Source organism: Hoplias malabaricus, chromosome 3, assembly GCF_029633855.1.
Source record: "Hoplias malabaricus isolate fHopMal1 chromosome 3, fHopMal1.hap1, whole genome shotgun sequence".
Classification (NCBI taxonomy): domain Eukaryota; kingdom Metazoa; phylum Chordata; class Actinopteri; order Characiformes; family Erythrinidae; genus Hoplias; species Hoplias malabaricus.
The window spans coordinates 48,321,498-48,336,534 of record NC_089802.1 but is presented as its reverse complement, the minus strand read 5'-3'; the positions used below and the strand labels follow the sequence as shown (position 1 = coordinate 48,336,534).

General features: G+C 34.4%; 1 protein-coding gene across 5 annotated transcripts; it reads right to left on the bottom strand.

The window, feature by feature from the left end:
• Positions 1-119: 119 nt before the first annotated feature.
• Positions 120-14,805, bottom strand: sycp1 (synaptonemal complex protein 1). 5 transcript variants are annotated; one of them, XM_066666393.1, is made up of 34 exons: positions 14,668-14,805; positions 14,283-14,409; positions 13,700-13,784; positions 13,537-13,580; positions 13,270-13,434; positions 13,085-13,152; positions 12,922-12,995; positions 12,785-12,843; positions 12,455-12,521; positions 12,305-12,378; positions 11,550-11,658; positions 11,345-11,439; positions 11,044-11,228; positions 10,822-10,889; positions 10,686-10,747; positions 10,461-10,577; positions 9,730-9,833; positions 9,369-9,486; positions 9,213-9,283; positions 9,054-9,135; positions 4,331-4,390; positions 3,677-3,739; positions 3,539-3,601; positions 3,342-3,458; positions 3,111-3,221; positions 2,924-3,016; positions 2,625-2,699; positions 2,483-2,557; positions 2,306-2,377; positions 2,086-2,217; positions 1,932-2,006; positions 1,762-1,863; positions 678-761; positions 120-573 (listed from the first exon to the last, which is right to left on the bottom strand). In XM_066666393.1, the coding sequence occupies exons 2-34, from the start codon at positions 14,406-14,408 to the stop codon at positions 433-435; spliced, it is 3,036 nt and encodes a 1,011-aa protein (XP_066522490.1). In that variant the 5' UTR covers position 14,409; positions 14,668-14,805; the 3' UTR covers positions 120-432. The 5 variants fall into 5 exon arrangements, with proteins under 5 accessions (XP_066522490.1, XP_066522491.1, XP_066522492.1 ...); XM_066666391.1 differs by having other exon boundaries at positions 124-573; positions 1,756-1,863; XM_066666394.1 differs by lacking the exon at positions 3,342-3,458 and having other exon boundaries at positions 122-573; positions 1,756-1,863; positions 3,111-3,230.
• Between the last annotated feature and the right edge of the window lie 232 nt (positions 14,806-15,037).

Sequence of the window (15,037 nt, the reverse complement as noted above, 5' to 3'; positions counted from 1 at the left end):
AAAAGAAAAGGCACTGACTATACAAAACAAAAAACAAACCCCATGTTTTTTATGAGGACTACAAAGCAGGAAGCACTGTCTGTGTAAATGGGAGAACAAAACAGAGACTTATTTAAAATATATTAAACATTTTAATTGCATTTAAAGTGTAAAACACAAAACAGTAAATGTAGAATACTACTACTGAATATTATTATTAAAAACATTAACAAAGCATTTAAATACTCCACTCCTGTTGTGTGTGTTGCCCTCAAATTAAAACCATGTGCTACAGGGACAAATAATCTAAGAATATAATATTATCTCTATAGATATATCTATTAATGCTCAACTGAAATAAACCGTGGAATTAACAGTGACCTTAGAACTGATTAAGCTCAACTGATATATATATATTTTTTAAAGGCAGTGCAGTTAGATTGTTCCAAATTGTCAAGCAAAGATTTTATCAGTTACTTTTTTCTTTTTCTTGTCTGCACTGGTAATGGTAGTCCAACCAGCATCTCGCATCCTCTTTATTGCTGCAAGCTTTAAAGCCATTCCTGGAGACTTATAAACACCAGAATTCTCCACCTGCAAGCAAAGGACTTTATCTTTACCTATTTGACATTCTCTCTAAGAAATGGCTTTACATTAAGAAAATAGTAATTTTTTTATTTGCTGCACTCATTCTTTACCTTCTTCACTATGCCAAGAGACTCTGTTTCATACTCTTTGGCTTGTACACACTTTCTTGATTTTACAGGTATTGAAGAGAAACTCTAACAAAAAGCAAAGACATTTTCAAAGCAATTAATTTACCTTTTAAAAGTTGATTTTCAAGAATCATGAAAGAGACATTTTATCCATGGATTGCTGTAATGTGATTTTTTTTTTTTTTTGGCATGGGCACCATATTGGGGACCGATGGTCTGATTTCAGAGTGCAGAACTAATGAGAGGGATGGATACATTTTTCTTATACACAGCTCTTCTCCCTGCACTGGAGAGATTTTTACAGCACTCATAAGCATCCCACAGTGTAATAAGGAGGAAAAAGAAAGTTAAAATCTGTTAGCCACATTGGCATTTTCATTAAAGGATCTAATGGAAAACTGTAAGCAAGTCAGACTCTAATATCTTTCTCTGCTCTTCTGACCGCATCTGAGTGAGTTATTCATGCACACATTATATACAGGGTTTAGTAATTATCTTATTTCACTCGTGTGTTGTATTAGCATGTAAGAGACTACAGACACAAGCCACATATTTTTGTCTCATTCTTTTCCCCGTTTACAAGGTATATAATCGGATCCTGCTGTCTCTGCACTGAGAGTGTAACAGATTTTTGTAGGATAAAATTTCTCCTTGTCTGAAAGTATAAGTGATCAATAAGAGATGTTACCGTGCCACAGCAAAGACGAAGCCGAATCCCAGCTTTTTCCCTACACCCTACGTATGGCAGTCGGTCATAAAATAATGGTTTGTGCATTGTATGTTGAAAATCATTTTAAGTGAGTTTCAAGTTGCCCTGCAGAATTAGCATCTAATTGCGGTCTAACTGACACAGATGAACAGAGTGCTGTTTACAAATGTCTAACTGAGGACTAAAAGTGTTGAAAGAAACTATATAACAATTTATATCACAATTTTATCTGAGTTGTGTGTTTGAGTAATGAGTAGGTCCTTAATATGGTGGTTACTTTAAACTGGGATATCAGCTGCAACCCATAGATGGGTACTCAAATAAGAGAATGGAGTAGTATTTCAAATTTACCAGTACATCATTTTGTTCTGAGCTGTCAGATTTTGGGTCCAGCTCTAGGATGTTTTTCCTCCAAGGTGCTGATTTGTCTGCTGATGGTGGTGTGCGTATTCTGAAAGTCTAGAGCAGAAGACACGTTCAGTTACTTGTCCATCACTATTACAACCTAACAGAGCACAGTTACATACTTTTATCTGAGGTGTTGCTCCTCTTCTTGCTTCCAAGGCCCAAGTTGACGTTTTGAGGATGTTTTCACCCAATACCTGTTAAAGAAACAGTACTTTATAAAAACTCATGTAAGACCTACTTGATAATTCAACATGGAAAAACTGAAAAACATACAACAGGTGTTGCTGCGACAAGTTTTGGTGAAGTTTCAAGTTCTGCTTTCTTTGAAAGAGCACATGTTGACGTCTCTGTTGTCACATCTGGAGTTCCCAAAGACTTGTCATTTTTGGGCGTTATTTCATGAATCTAGAAATGTAAAAGTATTTATTTGCATTAAAAAAAAAAAAGGATTTTAAGACATTGCTAATGATTTAAATTAATACTACAATGACACCTTTTGAATGTTGTCTTTATCAGAATATTTAACTTGCTTCTTCAATGCCATAATTTGTTTCTTGAGATGCCCCTTTAAAAAAGGAAAAAAACAAGCGAACTTGTTACACACTTTCTCATTTTAACTGTATAATAATATCCCAACCAATTATGACATTCTACTAGACATACAACAAACCTCTTTCTCCATGTAACTTTCCTTCTGAAATGTCTGCATCTTGGTCAGTTCTTCCACTTCTTGTTGCATATTTCCCTGTATAATACTAAGGTTACAACTGTCCATATTCTCCTGATGATAATACAAAAATAAGACAACTTACCTTTTCCATTTTGACTTCTTCAAGTTGCTTTTTCAGTTGTCCATTTTCAACCTGCACATGCGATAACTCCAGCTCCTGGAGAATTAAAAAAAAAACAAAAACAAAATAGTTATCCCCAAACACTGTTTTTTGTGTAGGAATGGAAGCACACCATTCTTGATCATGTAAAGCTGAAAATAACTGGTAAAACGTTTTTTGATAACTAGAATAAGTAAAAGTAGTTTCATATCAATTAATACAGATATTATGATTAATACAACTACTCTATGCTGTACAAAAACACATTAAAAAATAATTACCAGTGAAGTTTTTTTGGCATTAACTTCAGCTTCACACATTCTTTTTTCATTCAGTTGTGCATCCTTCTCTTCCACCAACTTGTCATATTCATGCTACACATCAACAAAGCAAGTAGTATTAACAGCAAAGAATTGCTGTATGATTACTAACTGATTTTGTACTAATCTGAAAAATAATTGACTTTACTTTATGTCTCTCCATTAGGGCAACCATATCAGATATCTTCTGTTGGCATTTGAATTCTGTGTCCTCCTTGCTCTTCACAGCTTCCATTGCTGTGAGTTTTAGCTTTTCCACCTGCAGAAACTAGACTAGCTTGAGCTTCCAAAAGTATTATTAACCAAGTATAACCTAATGTTTTAGTAAAGAAAGTAATAAACTAACTTTATTACTCTGGCAAAAGGCTAAATACATCACCTCTAGTGCAAGCTGAGCCTCTAATGTTGTTTTGTTTTCAAGCTCAGAACTAATTTTACTAAGCTCTTTCTCATGGTGTTCTTTCAATTTCTGTGACTCTTCTTTCAGTTTGGCTAGCTAAATTAAAACAATATAGAAGATGGTGTCTGTATTTTTACAAGAGAAAATAGAAGAATAAAAACAGATAGAAATCCAACCTCTTCTTTATACTGTACATGTTTCTCACTCCCCAAAGCTATTTGCTTCTTCAGAGCTTTATTCTGAAACAAATAAGTACTTATAAGAAAATTACATGCTTCAAACAATTTTTATAAAAGTTGTATAAAGTCACCTACTTCTTTTATGTTTTCTTCAAGTGCCTTGGTTTTGGACTCCAGTTTAGATTTTAGGTTAGTCAGCTAACAGAAATCACAGAATTTGAAAATCAGAATGATTTTTCCTGTTATATATTAAGTTTATAGCACTGCTGTCCGAACAAATGTTTGTCTCTAGTAAACCTTTTTAAATATTTGACAAAACCTATTCTGTGTCTACATTTCATGTAATTGGACCTTTAGAAACGGTAAAAAATATAAATTTGAATTTATGTTAACACACTAAATTTCACTGACCCTCAATGTTTATTCTTATGCAGTTAACTTTTTCGTGTGTGTGTGTGTGTGTTTGGCCATTATCACGTATGAACTCTGGAAAAAGTCCAGAAAATGTCAGACACATTCTCACATCTGGAATTTTTCATTTGCAGTGCCTGTGGCAGCACGTGTCTAGCAAGGATCATTAGGAATGACAGGATTCTCTGGAATAACTGATTGTATTCACACATTTTACCCGGACATTGTACAAGAGGGCTAGCAGGATAAATTCTGAGTAATGTCCCATATAAACATAATGAACGTTTGCGTTCACACAGACAGATCCTCCTAGTGAAGTCAGTTCTGGGTTACCATGCACGTGTGAATGGGTGTGTGTGTAAAATGTAAAGTTTTCACCTTTTGTTCCTGTGCTTTGACGCATCTCTCTTTTTTCATCAGTTCACTTTTGATTTTGTTCTAAGTGATTAAAAACAAACAAACAAACAACGTAAGGTAACATATTAAATAACTCTCATGCTGCAACTGGCCTTATATTCCTACAGTAAATAACCTTTAGCTCATGTTTCATGTAAATAAACTGTGCTCAGGTTAATTCGAGTATACACTGTTACTCAAACAGAAAAATCATGAACTAATTATACACGAGTTATAGTCACTGTCCTTAGTCTCCATTTATGACAAGGAATACATTAAACGTACATTATAAACATGTATGTTTAACATATTTCTTGTAATAAATGGAGACTGAGGGCAGTGATTAGGACTAAAAGTTTTATTTAACACAAATACAAACTATGGTACTTGAAGCAACAAGAGGTGGTATGCCGAAAAATGTACTACTTACTTAGAGAATTTATTAAAAACTAAGAATCTAAAGTTTTTATTTGTAAATTACATTGTTTTACATTTTTCATAATTATACCCTAAAATACTGTTTGCCCCTCAAGGACTAAATCCAGAGGCAAAAACAAAGAGAAACAAAGCAAGAATTCTGTACACATGGCAACAAAATAGAAGAAAATGAACAGCTGAAGGAAAACAATGTGGCCGTTCTTCACATCATTATAGACCCAATACAGCACCGCCTTTCTTCACCTTCTGATACAAGCACAGAGAGCTGCTGTCTGCACCATGCTGGTTTGACATATAGCCTTTTAAATCACATGACATTTAATTGACTTCTTATTTTTTTTTTCTTTCAAAACACTAATTTCCCATAACTGCTTTGTTCTCAAAAATGTATAAATGTATTTAAAACATTCTATAATATTTAGTAATTATTTTAAAATAATTGTGTGCAAATCATAAAAAAACGCAACAAAAACATGCAAAAATTCCAGCAAGATTTTGTTTTATGCCCCCCAGAGGAAACAGAGGAAGAACCAGGCATGCACATGTTTCTGTGGTAAGACCAATAGGCAGTACTTGGTGGTTTTGGTTTGATAATGGGTGGTACTTGGTTTAAAAAGTTTGAGAACCACTGCAATAGAACACTCGACTGTGCTATCGTGCAATATGAGCAACACAGATAGACTACAGCGCTGCATCACAGCTGTGCTTTTATTTCACGTTAACACACTCTCTCATGTTCTATTGCTTCATTATAAAATAATTAGTTTTGGCCGCACAATTTGATTGGTTGACTATCATTCTAACCATGCTCTCATTTCATAATAAAAGCATGTTTTTGTCACATACACTGTAGCCCTCTGCTTAGCACTAGTTTTGACAGCTGTAGGAGACCCTAAAACCACTGAACTTCTCACTCTTAGCACAAACAGATTTGGTCAGACTCAGAAGCAGAGAATACAGTTTATTCCAAAACTGTCATTTAGGGTAGAGATATAGAGATATATACCTGCTGTTTTTCCATGTGTTTGCAATACAAGTGTGAACGTAACTGTAGAAGTGTGTGTTGTGAACGTAACTGTTCACATATTTGCCTATGTGCTACGCTTGTAACTGGAGGCATGCCCCAGATGGCAGACCAGAGAAAGACATGGGTAATTGCAGATTTGGTTCTGGCAACACCTTCTTCAAAACATTTTGCCATTGTCATGCTGTTGCTCGCCTGCACTGCCACTACCATTTACCGTACTGCACCTTGCGTACGTGTAGCGTTTATTTTCTGAAAAAGAGCACATCCTATGCTCCAAACGGATGGAGGGTATGCGAGGCAGCCATGGTGCGCACGTGAATGCATAGTTAACAGCAAGTATATCTCTACCCTAACACTAAGCAAACATTTCAGGTTGACAGAAGTCTCAGAAGGACTTCTGAGACCTGGATTTTGCCAGAGATAAAACAAAATATTTTTCACCAAGCAAAATGGGCTTTAAAATGTTTTACAGACTGCTAAACAGGATATTGTGCCAGTTTAATGATGCCATCCATACTTCAAATGGTGAAGCTTAAAACATCAGAAGAAGAAGAAACACCTTTATTGTTCCACTTAGGGAAATTGCTTCTCTGCATTTTACCCATCTGTGGTAGTGAACACACAAACACACACTAGTGAGCAATTCTTCACAAACACTAGGAGCAGTGAACACATACACAAACCGAGCAGGGAGTTACCAACCACCTCGGCGCCCAGGGAGGTTCCTTGCTCAAGGGCACTTCAGCCGTGAATGAATTGTTCCTTTCCGGTCCAAGTAATTGAACCGGTGTTTGTTTATACAATTTTTACTAGAAATGCATGAATATCGATACTGGTATCTGCCTGATACTGTGTTCATTTACTTGTACTCGCAAACGAGGCTCTGATATCAACATCCGATACCTTATAGTGCACGTTGCTGAGCTAATGAGCAGACAACTCAAAATGTCGGCGATCTGGAATTATTTCACAATCTGTGATGGCAACCCAAGCAAAGCGGACTGCAGGGAGAACCACAGAGCAGCGAGTATAATGGTTTTGACTTTCCTCAAACAAGGTGGATTTTTCTTCACTCAAAGTGTATTTTCCTCCCAGGAAATGTTTTCCCGTTTGCGAGAGCACTGTACATTGCCTGACATGGTGTTCTCAAATGACATTATTTTCTTAGTTTGCAAATTTTTAATTGGATCCCATGGCATAACGGAAGTTGTCTTACCAAAGATACACAACACTGTGCAAATGCATATCAAGAACTTGCTGCAACTCATGTAACTAATTTATAGATGGATAGATTCTTTATTGATCCCAGAGGGAAATTCAAATTATTGCTGGCAAATTAATGTGGGAAAATGCTAAATAAAAGATGAACAGTTCCAGAAATTAACAATAAAGTTTTTAATTAAACAAAAATGTTTTAATTAATAATTACACACACACACAAGAACACATTGCTCCTGATTGCTTAACTGTAAGTGGGTATCGGTTTTGGTTTCGGCAAGTACAGAAATACACATACTTGTACTCATTCAACTATAGTTTCTAAAAATATTTAGAAAATTGTACAGTTGTCACAGAGGGCTCATTAAAAATTATTGGACAGCCATATTAGATGACAATAAAATATGGAGTGCAATCTTTAGTGCACAGTCTGAGTCTAACGACACACATGGACCACCAGTCCTGTTAAATGACAGTACATTTATAATAGTGCAGCAACCTATTTTCTTGAGTGCACAATGAAGTGTACAGATTAACAAGACATACATTTAATTTTAAAATATTATCATTTTATTTATAAATTAAAACATTTAGTGATTTATTTATTTTTTGACTTACCTTTATTTTTCTTCCTTTCCTTTCAGCTTTGTAATTTATAAAGCAATTAGTGTTTAAAGCCCCTGGGAACCCATTTTGAATTTTAAATTTTTTTGTACAATTTTCAATTTTAAACATTGGTGTTATATGAAATATTCAGCAAAGTTTAAATAAATACATGTGGGTAAAATTGACATTATAAAGCCGTTCATGAACCTATGGACGTCTTTTGTGTCTTTGGTGTGGTTTCGTATGATTATTTTGTTAACATGTTAACTTGTATGAATGGGATACCTTCTAGAGTGTCTCAGAATCGGTGCTTTCTCCCACTGCTACTCTGCTGTACTGCTGACAGTGTGGCTGTTATCCCCGCTGCTACTTTGTTGTACACGCCAGCCCAATGTGACTACTATCTTTGCTGCACTGCCCACCGAGTGAGTCTGCCTTCCCCACTGCTAATCTGCTCTACGCACTGGTCCATCTCCAATGCAACTCAGTTATACCTCCCGACCAAGTGTTGCAGCTATCTCTGCTGCACTCAGACTTTATCCATTCATGATTGTTCTGTTTTGATTGATTGTTTATGATGTGTTCTGTGTTTGCTCTGTTTATATGTCTTTCAATCCCTACCTATAGTTTGGTGAATAGCTGGATAGCTAGTTCACTCACTATTGGCTCCTAAGCTTTAACTCACCTGTCTCTATGATAGCCTTGTGATTAGTCAGTGTAATACTGACGTAAGCAGTACCCACTTGATGACCCATTCTACATCGAGAGGAAAGCAGTACTGGCCATTTTTGAGGAGAAATTTTTCATATTTCTGTTTTTATTTTGATTTAAATTTTGCTGGATGTTTCACATAACACTCAAGTTTAGTTTAGCATTATACAAAGAAAAATCAATCAAAATGGGTTCACAAGTCTTTAAATATTGTTATCCACATGACATGGTGGAACTATGCTGAATTCGATTATAGAAATTAAAATACTCATTAATATTACTCAATTTTGATAAAGTGTATAGCTAGGAACTATGCATTGTGTAGCTATTAGAGTTTGTTACTGTGACATAAGTTGTTAGGAACTTATTGGCAGAAGGATATTCTAACAAAAAAATTATTAAGTATTAAATTCACAACTATAGAATACTAAACACACTAAAAATAGAACACTCAAGGCCATATGTTATCTTGAAATAAAAGCATGGCTGTTATGGAGTACAGTATTCGCCTTCGGCTCGTGCTTATGCCACATCACAACTGTGCTGTTATTTCACGATAACACACTCCCTCTCCTGTTCTACTGCTTAAATTTACACTGGTAAATTTGTCAATTATTCATCACATGAATACTTATTAAAGATTCAGCCTTGAGTTTAATTATTATATTAAGTTTAAACACATTAGTAAAGGAAAATGAGACTTACAGATTCGTTTATCTGCTCCTGTATATTCTCACAGTCTTGTCGTTGCTGCTCAGTTCTTGCATTCAGGATCTCAACCTGCTTTCTGTAATATAGGATTGTCATAGTAGGACAAAATGAAAAGAAATGTGCCACAAACAAACAAAATCCTTCAATACTTACTCTAATTGCTGTTTTTCTGCCTTAAGATTCTTTACATTCATTTTCATCTTTTGCTCATTCGCTTTGGTTTCCTAAAAAACAAACAAATCAAAAACATACTATCACCACCTGATATTTACTCCTTTATAGACACTTGTGCTATGTACATTTGTATACCTTCAGACAAGACTCAAGAAACGAGGTCTCTGAAAAGCAACCTTCAACTTGTTGTTGCATAGTGTTTTTCTGAAGCTGAAGTTCATGAAACCTCTCTAGCAGTTCATCATACTTCTCCCTAAAATGTGTCATGGGCAAACAAAATTAGAAAGCACAAATCTTTCCTAAAGCTGGACAACAAATGTCATTTTCAGCATCTTCAATCAATTATCATAACTTATTTATGATAATTCAACTCAACCGTGGCCATGATTATTATAAAATTTGCCAAATCTCACTTAGTGTCAAAGCCTTTTTAGTGCTGAGGTTCAGTGTAACAGTGGTATGAATGACTGAAATAGAAACAATCTATTTTTCTTACTTGTGTTGATTAAGATCCTTTTCCAGAGTTTTTACACAAGTTGAGGCTTCTCTTTTATTTTTCAGTGCTTCCAAAAACTTTGATTCAGTATCTTTAAGTTCAGTCTGGGTGAGAAATTACAATGCAGTGTGTTATTTTTTAATTAAGGTGAACTGAATATACCTCTTTCAAAACAGCTTGTGCCTTTATCTGTTTTTGCTCATGTATAGCCTGTTCCAGGATCACCACCATATTTTTATTTTCAGTACAAACAATTATTAGTTTTTCCTGTTAAGTATATTTTTAAAACACAAACTATGTTTACAATTCAGGCATTTACTACCAGACAAAATAATAAATCAATAATCAATAAAGATATTTTCCCTCCTCATAAAGAATGTTAATTTATAGAAAATCTGTTTGAAAATTAGACACATTACAGAAGACACAATAAGACATATAAAATACAGTTTAAAAATAATTGCATGCTTTTATGACTATCCGCTTGTATGACTGTATGCAATGTAAGCAGCCAAATATATAGCAGCATACATGTTTATATTTCACTGCACCTAAAAAAAAGTAAGAAATTAAACTGCATCATGCAAGTCCATCAGCTGTATCTCTACTCATAAGCTTATTCAATTTGAGTAGACACAGTACTGGCTGTGATTTTAAATTAGTATTCAAACCTGAATGGTCTACATTTAGCATTTACAAATATTCATAAAAACTCCTTGTTTTCCTTTTACCTTCAATTCATTTATTTCCCTTTCTTTTTCCTCAGATTCAGCAGTGATCTGAAGAATCTTTTCACCATCTGCCTTCATCTTTTCCTCAAAAGACTTAAGGGCATTTGACTTCATTTCCTTGCATATAAGAATATATATTCACTTACTTTAAAGTTATTAATATTACTACTGTGATGACATTGTTACACTTACTAATAAAGATGTTTGGTGGGAAAAAGTACGTACCAATTCATTTTTCAGAATATGCATTTGGTTGTTCCATTCCACATTTTCTTCTTTTATTTTTCCTGTGTTGAAACTATGTTTAGCATCAAGAAAACAAAAATACATACGTGTAATTACATACACAACATCTACATACCCAGTTCTGCATTTTTCTCATCCAGAGCCTTAGAATTTTTGCTAAGCTTAGATTCAAGTTCTTGGACCCTGTGGAAAGAATTCAAATCACTAAAAGAGTATGAGAACAGATTAGCATGTTAATTAATGTTTATCCATTATTCACTAGTGTAATTTTCTTTCATGATTATTATTGCCAAGTTAGAAGCAACCAGTGCTTCAAATGAGTTCTCGTATAGCCTACCACTGTTTATCTGATTTTAGTGTGCACTGCAAAGATTCTACAGTTATCTTCATCTCCTCAAGTTCACGTGCCAGTTGCTTTTTGACAGTGTGCACTTCCTCAAGTTTGGCATCTCTCTCTTGAATGTTCTTGGCATGCTTCTCTTTTATTTGCTCAAGCATGTTAGTTACAGATTTCTGGTATTCCTACCAAAAATCAAGTAATGTGGAATTCATGTTTAAGCATTCAATAAACTAAATATCACAATCTAGCATAATTAACCTGTGTGTCACTTAAATATTATGTGCATATTAGTATAAACCTCAGCCTCTTGTCTAAGTTGTTCTGCTCTTTTCAATTTTTCTTCAAGTTTATCCTGTTCCTGCTTAGAGTTATGAAGTAATTCCTGGTGCTGTGCTATAAGCAAACAAAAACAAACAAACAAAAAAAAAAAATCATAATTTGCTTAAAAGAATCACATTTTGAAAAAGTGCACCGTTGCACGTTATGTTACAGTGATATCATACTTGCAGATTCTTTTAGTTCACTATAGCGCTGATGAGACTCTTGAAGACTGAGTAAAAGTTCTTTGTGTTCTTCTTTCTTTTCCTTGAGCTTTCCTTCCAGTAAGGAAACCTTAAAGCAGATATTATGAAAAAAAAAAAAAAAAAACATTCAGTGCATTAATACATTAATTTGTGTATCTGGAGTGCAAACAAACCCACAACCTGTGAAACAAAACAAAAGGTATCATTCTGATTTTGCATTTAATCCACTATTCTCAGCCTTTAAACAATTGGTAAGTTATACCGTGTATGCTCCTGCTTGGTTGGAATGAAAACCAGCAGCCACACTGGCCCTGAGGTCGGACAATCGTTTTGACATAGGACATGACAAATTGGTAGGACATGACATTACCACTGTCATGTGTTACGGTCTACACCATGAGCCAAGCTGGGTGTGTCTAATGCACACTGTTTAAAACTTCAGCTACATCATTGTGTCTGATCTAATCTGTGCAACAGACGCATGCCACTACAATGTCAATGTCACTGCAGTGCTAAGACTGATCTAAATAATGCCTGTTAAGGATGACAATCCCGAAAATTATTGTATGGGGAAAAGAGTATTATCAAGGAAATCTGTGAGTCATATTGGTAAACTACAAGGTGCCCTTGCATGTTAACTCATTTGAATAAAAAGGCAATAAGTTTAGATGAAATCTAGGTGTATCTAACATAAGTAGCCAATGACTGTTGTGCCAATGTAGAATGCTACATACCTCTTCTTCCTTTATGTGATATTCATTTTCAAACCTCAGCTTTAGGTCCTCAAACTGTTTAAGGCCATCTCTAACTGTAAGATAATTACACTAATAATAATAATAATAAGTAATAATGTATAACAGTCTCTGATTGTTCTCATTGTTTACCCTTCAACATTTCTAATTGGTCAGCATCTGCCTGCATGCGAAGATTTTCAAAGGCAGCAACCATCCTCTGCAAAATCCAAAAGCAACCTTGTATCAAAATTAAACCAAAAAGCACCAAGTACTACACTGTCCAGTAATTTATACTAAATTTAGATTTAAAACTACATCCAGAAACCAGTCTTAAAAGTAAGAAATTATTGTAATCTAGATATATTCAGAAATTCATATTTGCTAGACAATAAAATTGTATTACACAGGTTCTAAGTTTATGTCCTGTATTGAAATTTAAAACATGTGTAGCATTAGTTTAATGAAGTGAAAAATATTTACCTGAATGTTCTCATGATTCTGCATGAGAAGATTATGTGTTTCTTCCTTTTCTGCCTCAACTACAGAAATAAAATTAAAATGTAATTATCATAATGAAAAACCAATCAAATTACTTTATTATGTTAGCATTTTCTTACACAAACTCATTTTCTCAGATGATCTTTCAAAAGTGTCCTTTAGAATGTTGCACAAATTCCTGGTTGCATTACTCCTGCAAGTTTAAATAAACAAATTAATAACATAAGATATTCTGCAGTTTTAAGAATTGTTTGCTAAAATCAAAATGCCTGATTTGCATACTTGTTCCTCAGATCTTCATTTTCATTGAGTTGTTGCTCCAAATTCATGCTTAGACTTTCATTTCCAAACTGTAAAAATACACAATACCTCAATATATTTATTTATTTTTATAGGCTGTTTTAACCTTATGTACCACTGGCTTCTTCACATTTATCTGGTTAAGTACTTAAAATCTATTTTTATACCTGAAGTTCCTGTATGGCTTTACGCTGAGTCTCAATTGTTCTCCTATTCTCCTGAAGCATCCTATCCTTTTGTAAAATCTCAGAGTCCATTTTCAGTTTCCAAGATTTTATTTTCTCAGCCTCTTCAAACAGTTTAGAATACAGCTGGCTACATCTTAAAGACGTCTGACATAATCATTTTCAGAAATTAGAATATTGCATAAATATTTCTAGCTTTTCAATAAATACAATATAAGTCAATATTAAAACAAAAAGAACATGTACTACCTCTTCTTTTTCCACTGGCAGCACAGCAATGGTCTTAGTAACCTCTACAAAAAGCAGTCAAAACATTTTATTTTTTGAAAATCAAGTTGCAGATATGTTAATAATGTTTTGTAATGATGTCAAGATTTCATTTAAATTAAAGTTAATACAGCAAATCTCTTGCCTGCTCGTAGGGACTTTGTAGGCAACACCATGTTGGTGTTTGGAAATGGCAAACTTGTCTCTTTATCAAAGCACTTATCATAAACCTGAGAAAATCAAGATATACATCAGCTTTCTATTTAGACTACTTCAGATTGCCTAAAAAGAAAAGGCAGGGAAAAAGTATTTAAACGCTAAGCATATCTTTTAAATTGAATTAAATATCCTTTCTCCCAGTTCAACGTGTTCTCAGTAATTAGCTAACATATTGCTCTCTCAGTTTAAATAACTTGTCCCAGAATAACGCCTCACTATTTTACTACGTTAATCTATTTGAATAACTTGAGTGGGCACTTCATTTAAAGGGGGAAACTTCTTTAAAATTGAGAAATGTTATATAAGCGTGTATTTTATCTCTGTATTTTTACCTCTATTAAAATATTTTCTCGTTTAGGACAGGGCTGAAAATACCCGTTCCACCTTAAACGGTGCAAACTGCCGCCCACAGTTGGTGAACGGACTGCTTCAATATTTAAGGTGGAAGAGAAAATTCGAACAAGAAACCAATGTTAGCGTCGTCTAAATCATGACATTACGCCGTATACCTGAAGCGGCGACATGAAGCTGTTCCTTTCCTCAAATCGCGCCGAGTCCTGAGGCTTCACGGTGGACACCTGAGGCAAAGTGTTTTTCGGAGGAACTAACAGCTTGAATTTAAACGCCCTCTCCATGCTGCAAATCAACACAAAATCAAAATAAGTTCTAGATCTCAAGAGCATTTATTGTCAGAGCTAACCGGAAATACTTATATACTTTTAACTACGTATATAATGCAACAAGAATTTCATTCACTCGACTAACACAATTTAGCATAACTCTCGACATATTCTTTACATGTTATTAAACAATATTACTTGTTAACTGACTGTTTGTGTGTTTACGAAAACAGTTTAAACTAGTGTTACAGTAAAGGCTGTTTATCTAAGTGACCTTTTAACCGTTTATTGTATCTGTATGACTAAAGTCTTTACGAAACGCCATCAACGGCTTTTAACGGTCCCTAGTTCTGACGCGCGCGACTCTGTGCAGGGTCCTATTTCAGTTAGGTTTCAATATGGCTACCCGATTCGCGCGACCTGCCCGATTTGGATTGCGCATGCCCAGACCATTGTAAACGTTCCTATTTTTTTTACATAAACTAGCAAACACATCAAATGTGGTGACTTATTTAAAATAATAATTTTCTATAGCCTAATTTTTTGTTACCACAACCCTGAACTGGATAAGCGGTTACAGATAATGAATGAAAGAATTAATAATTTTTTTTAAATTATTTTTTTTATTTTTTAGACAACAATAT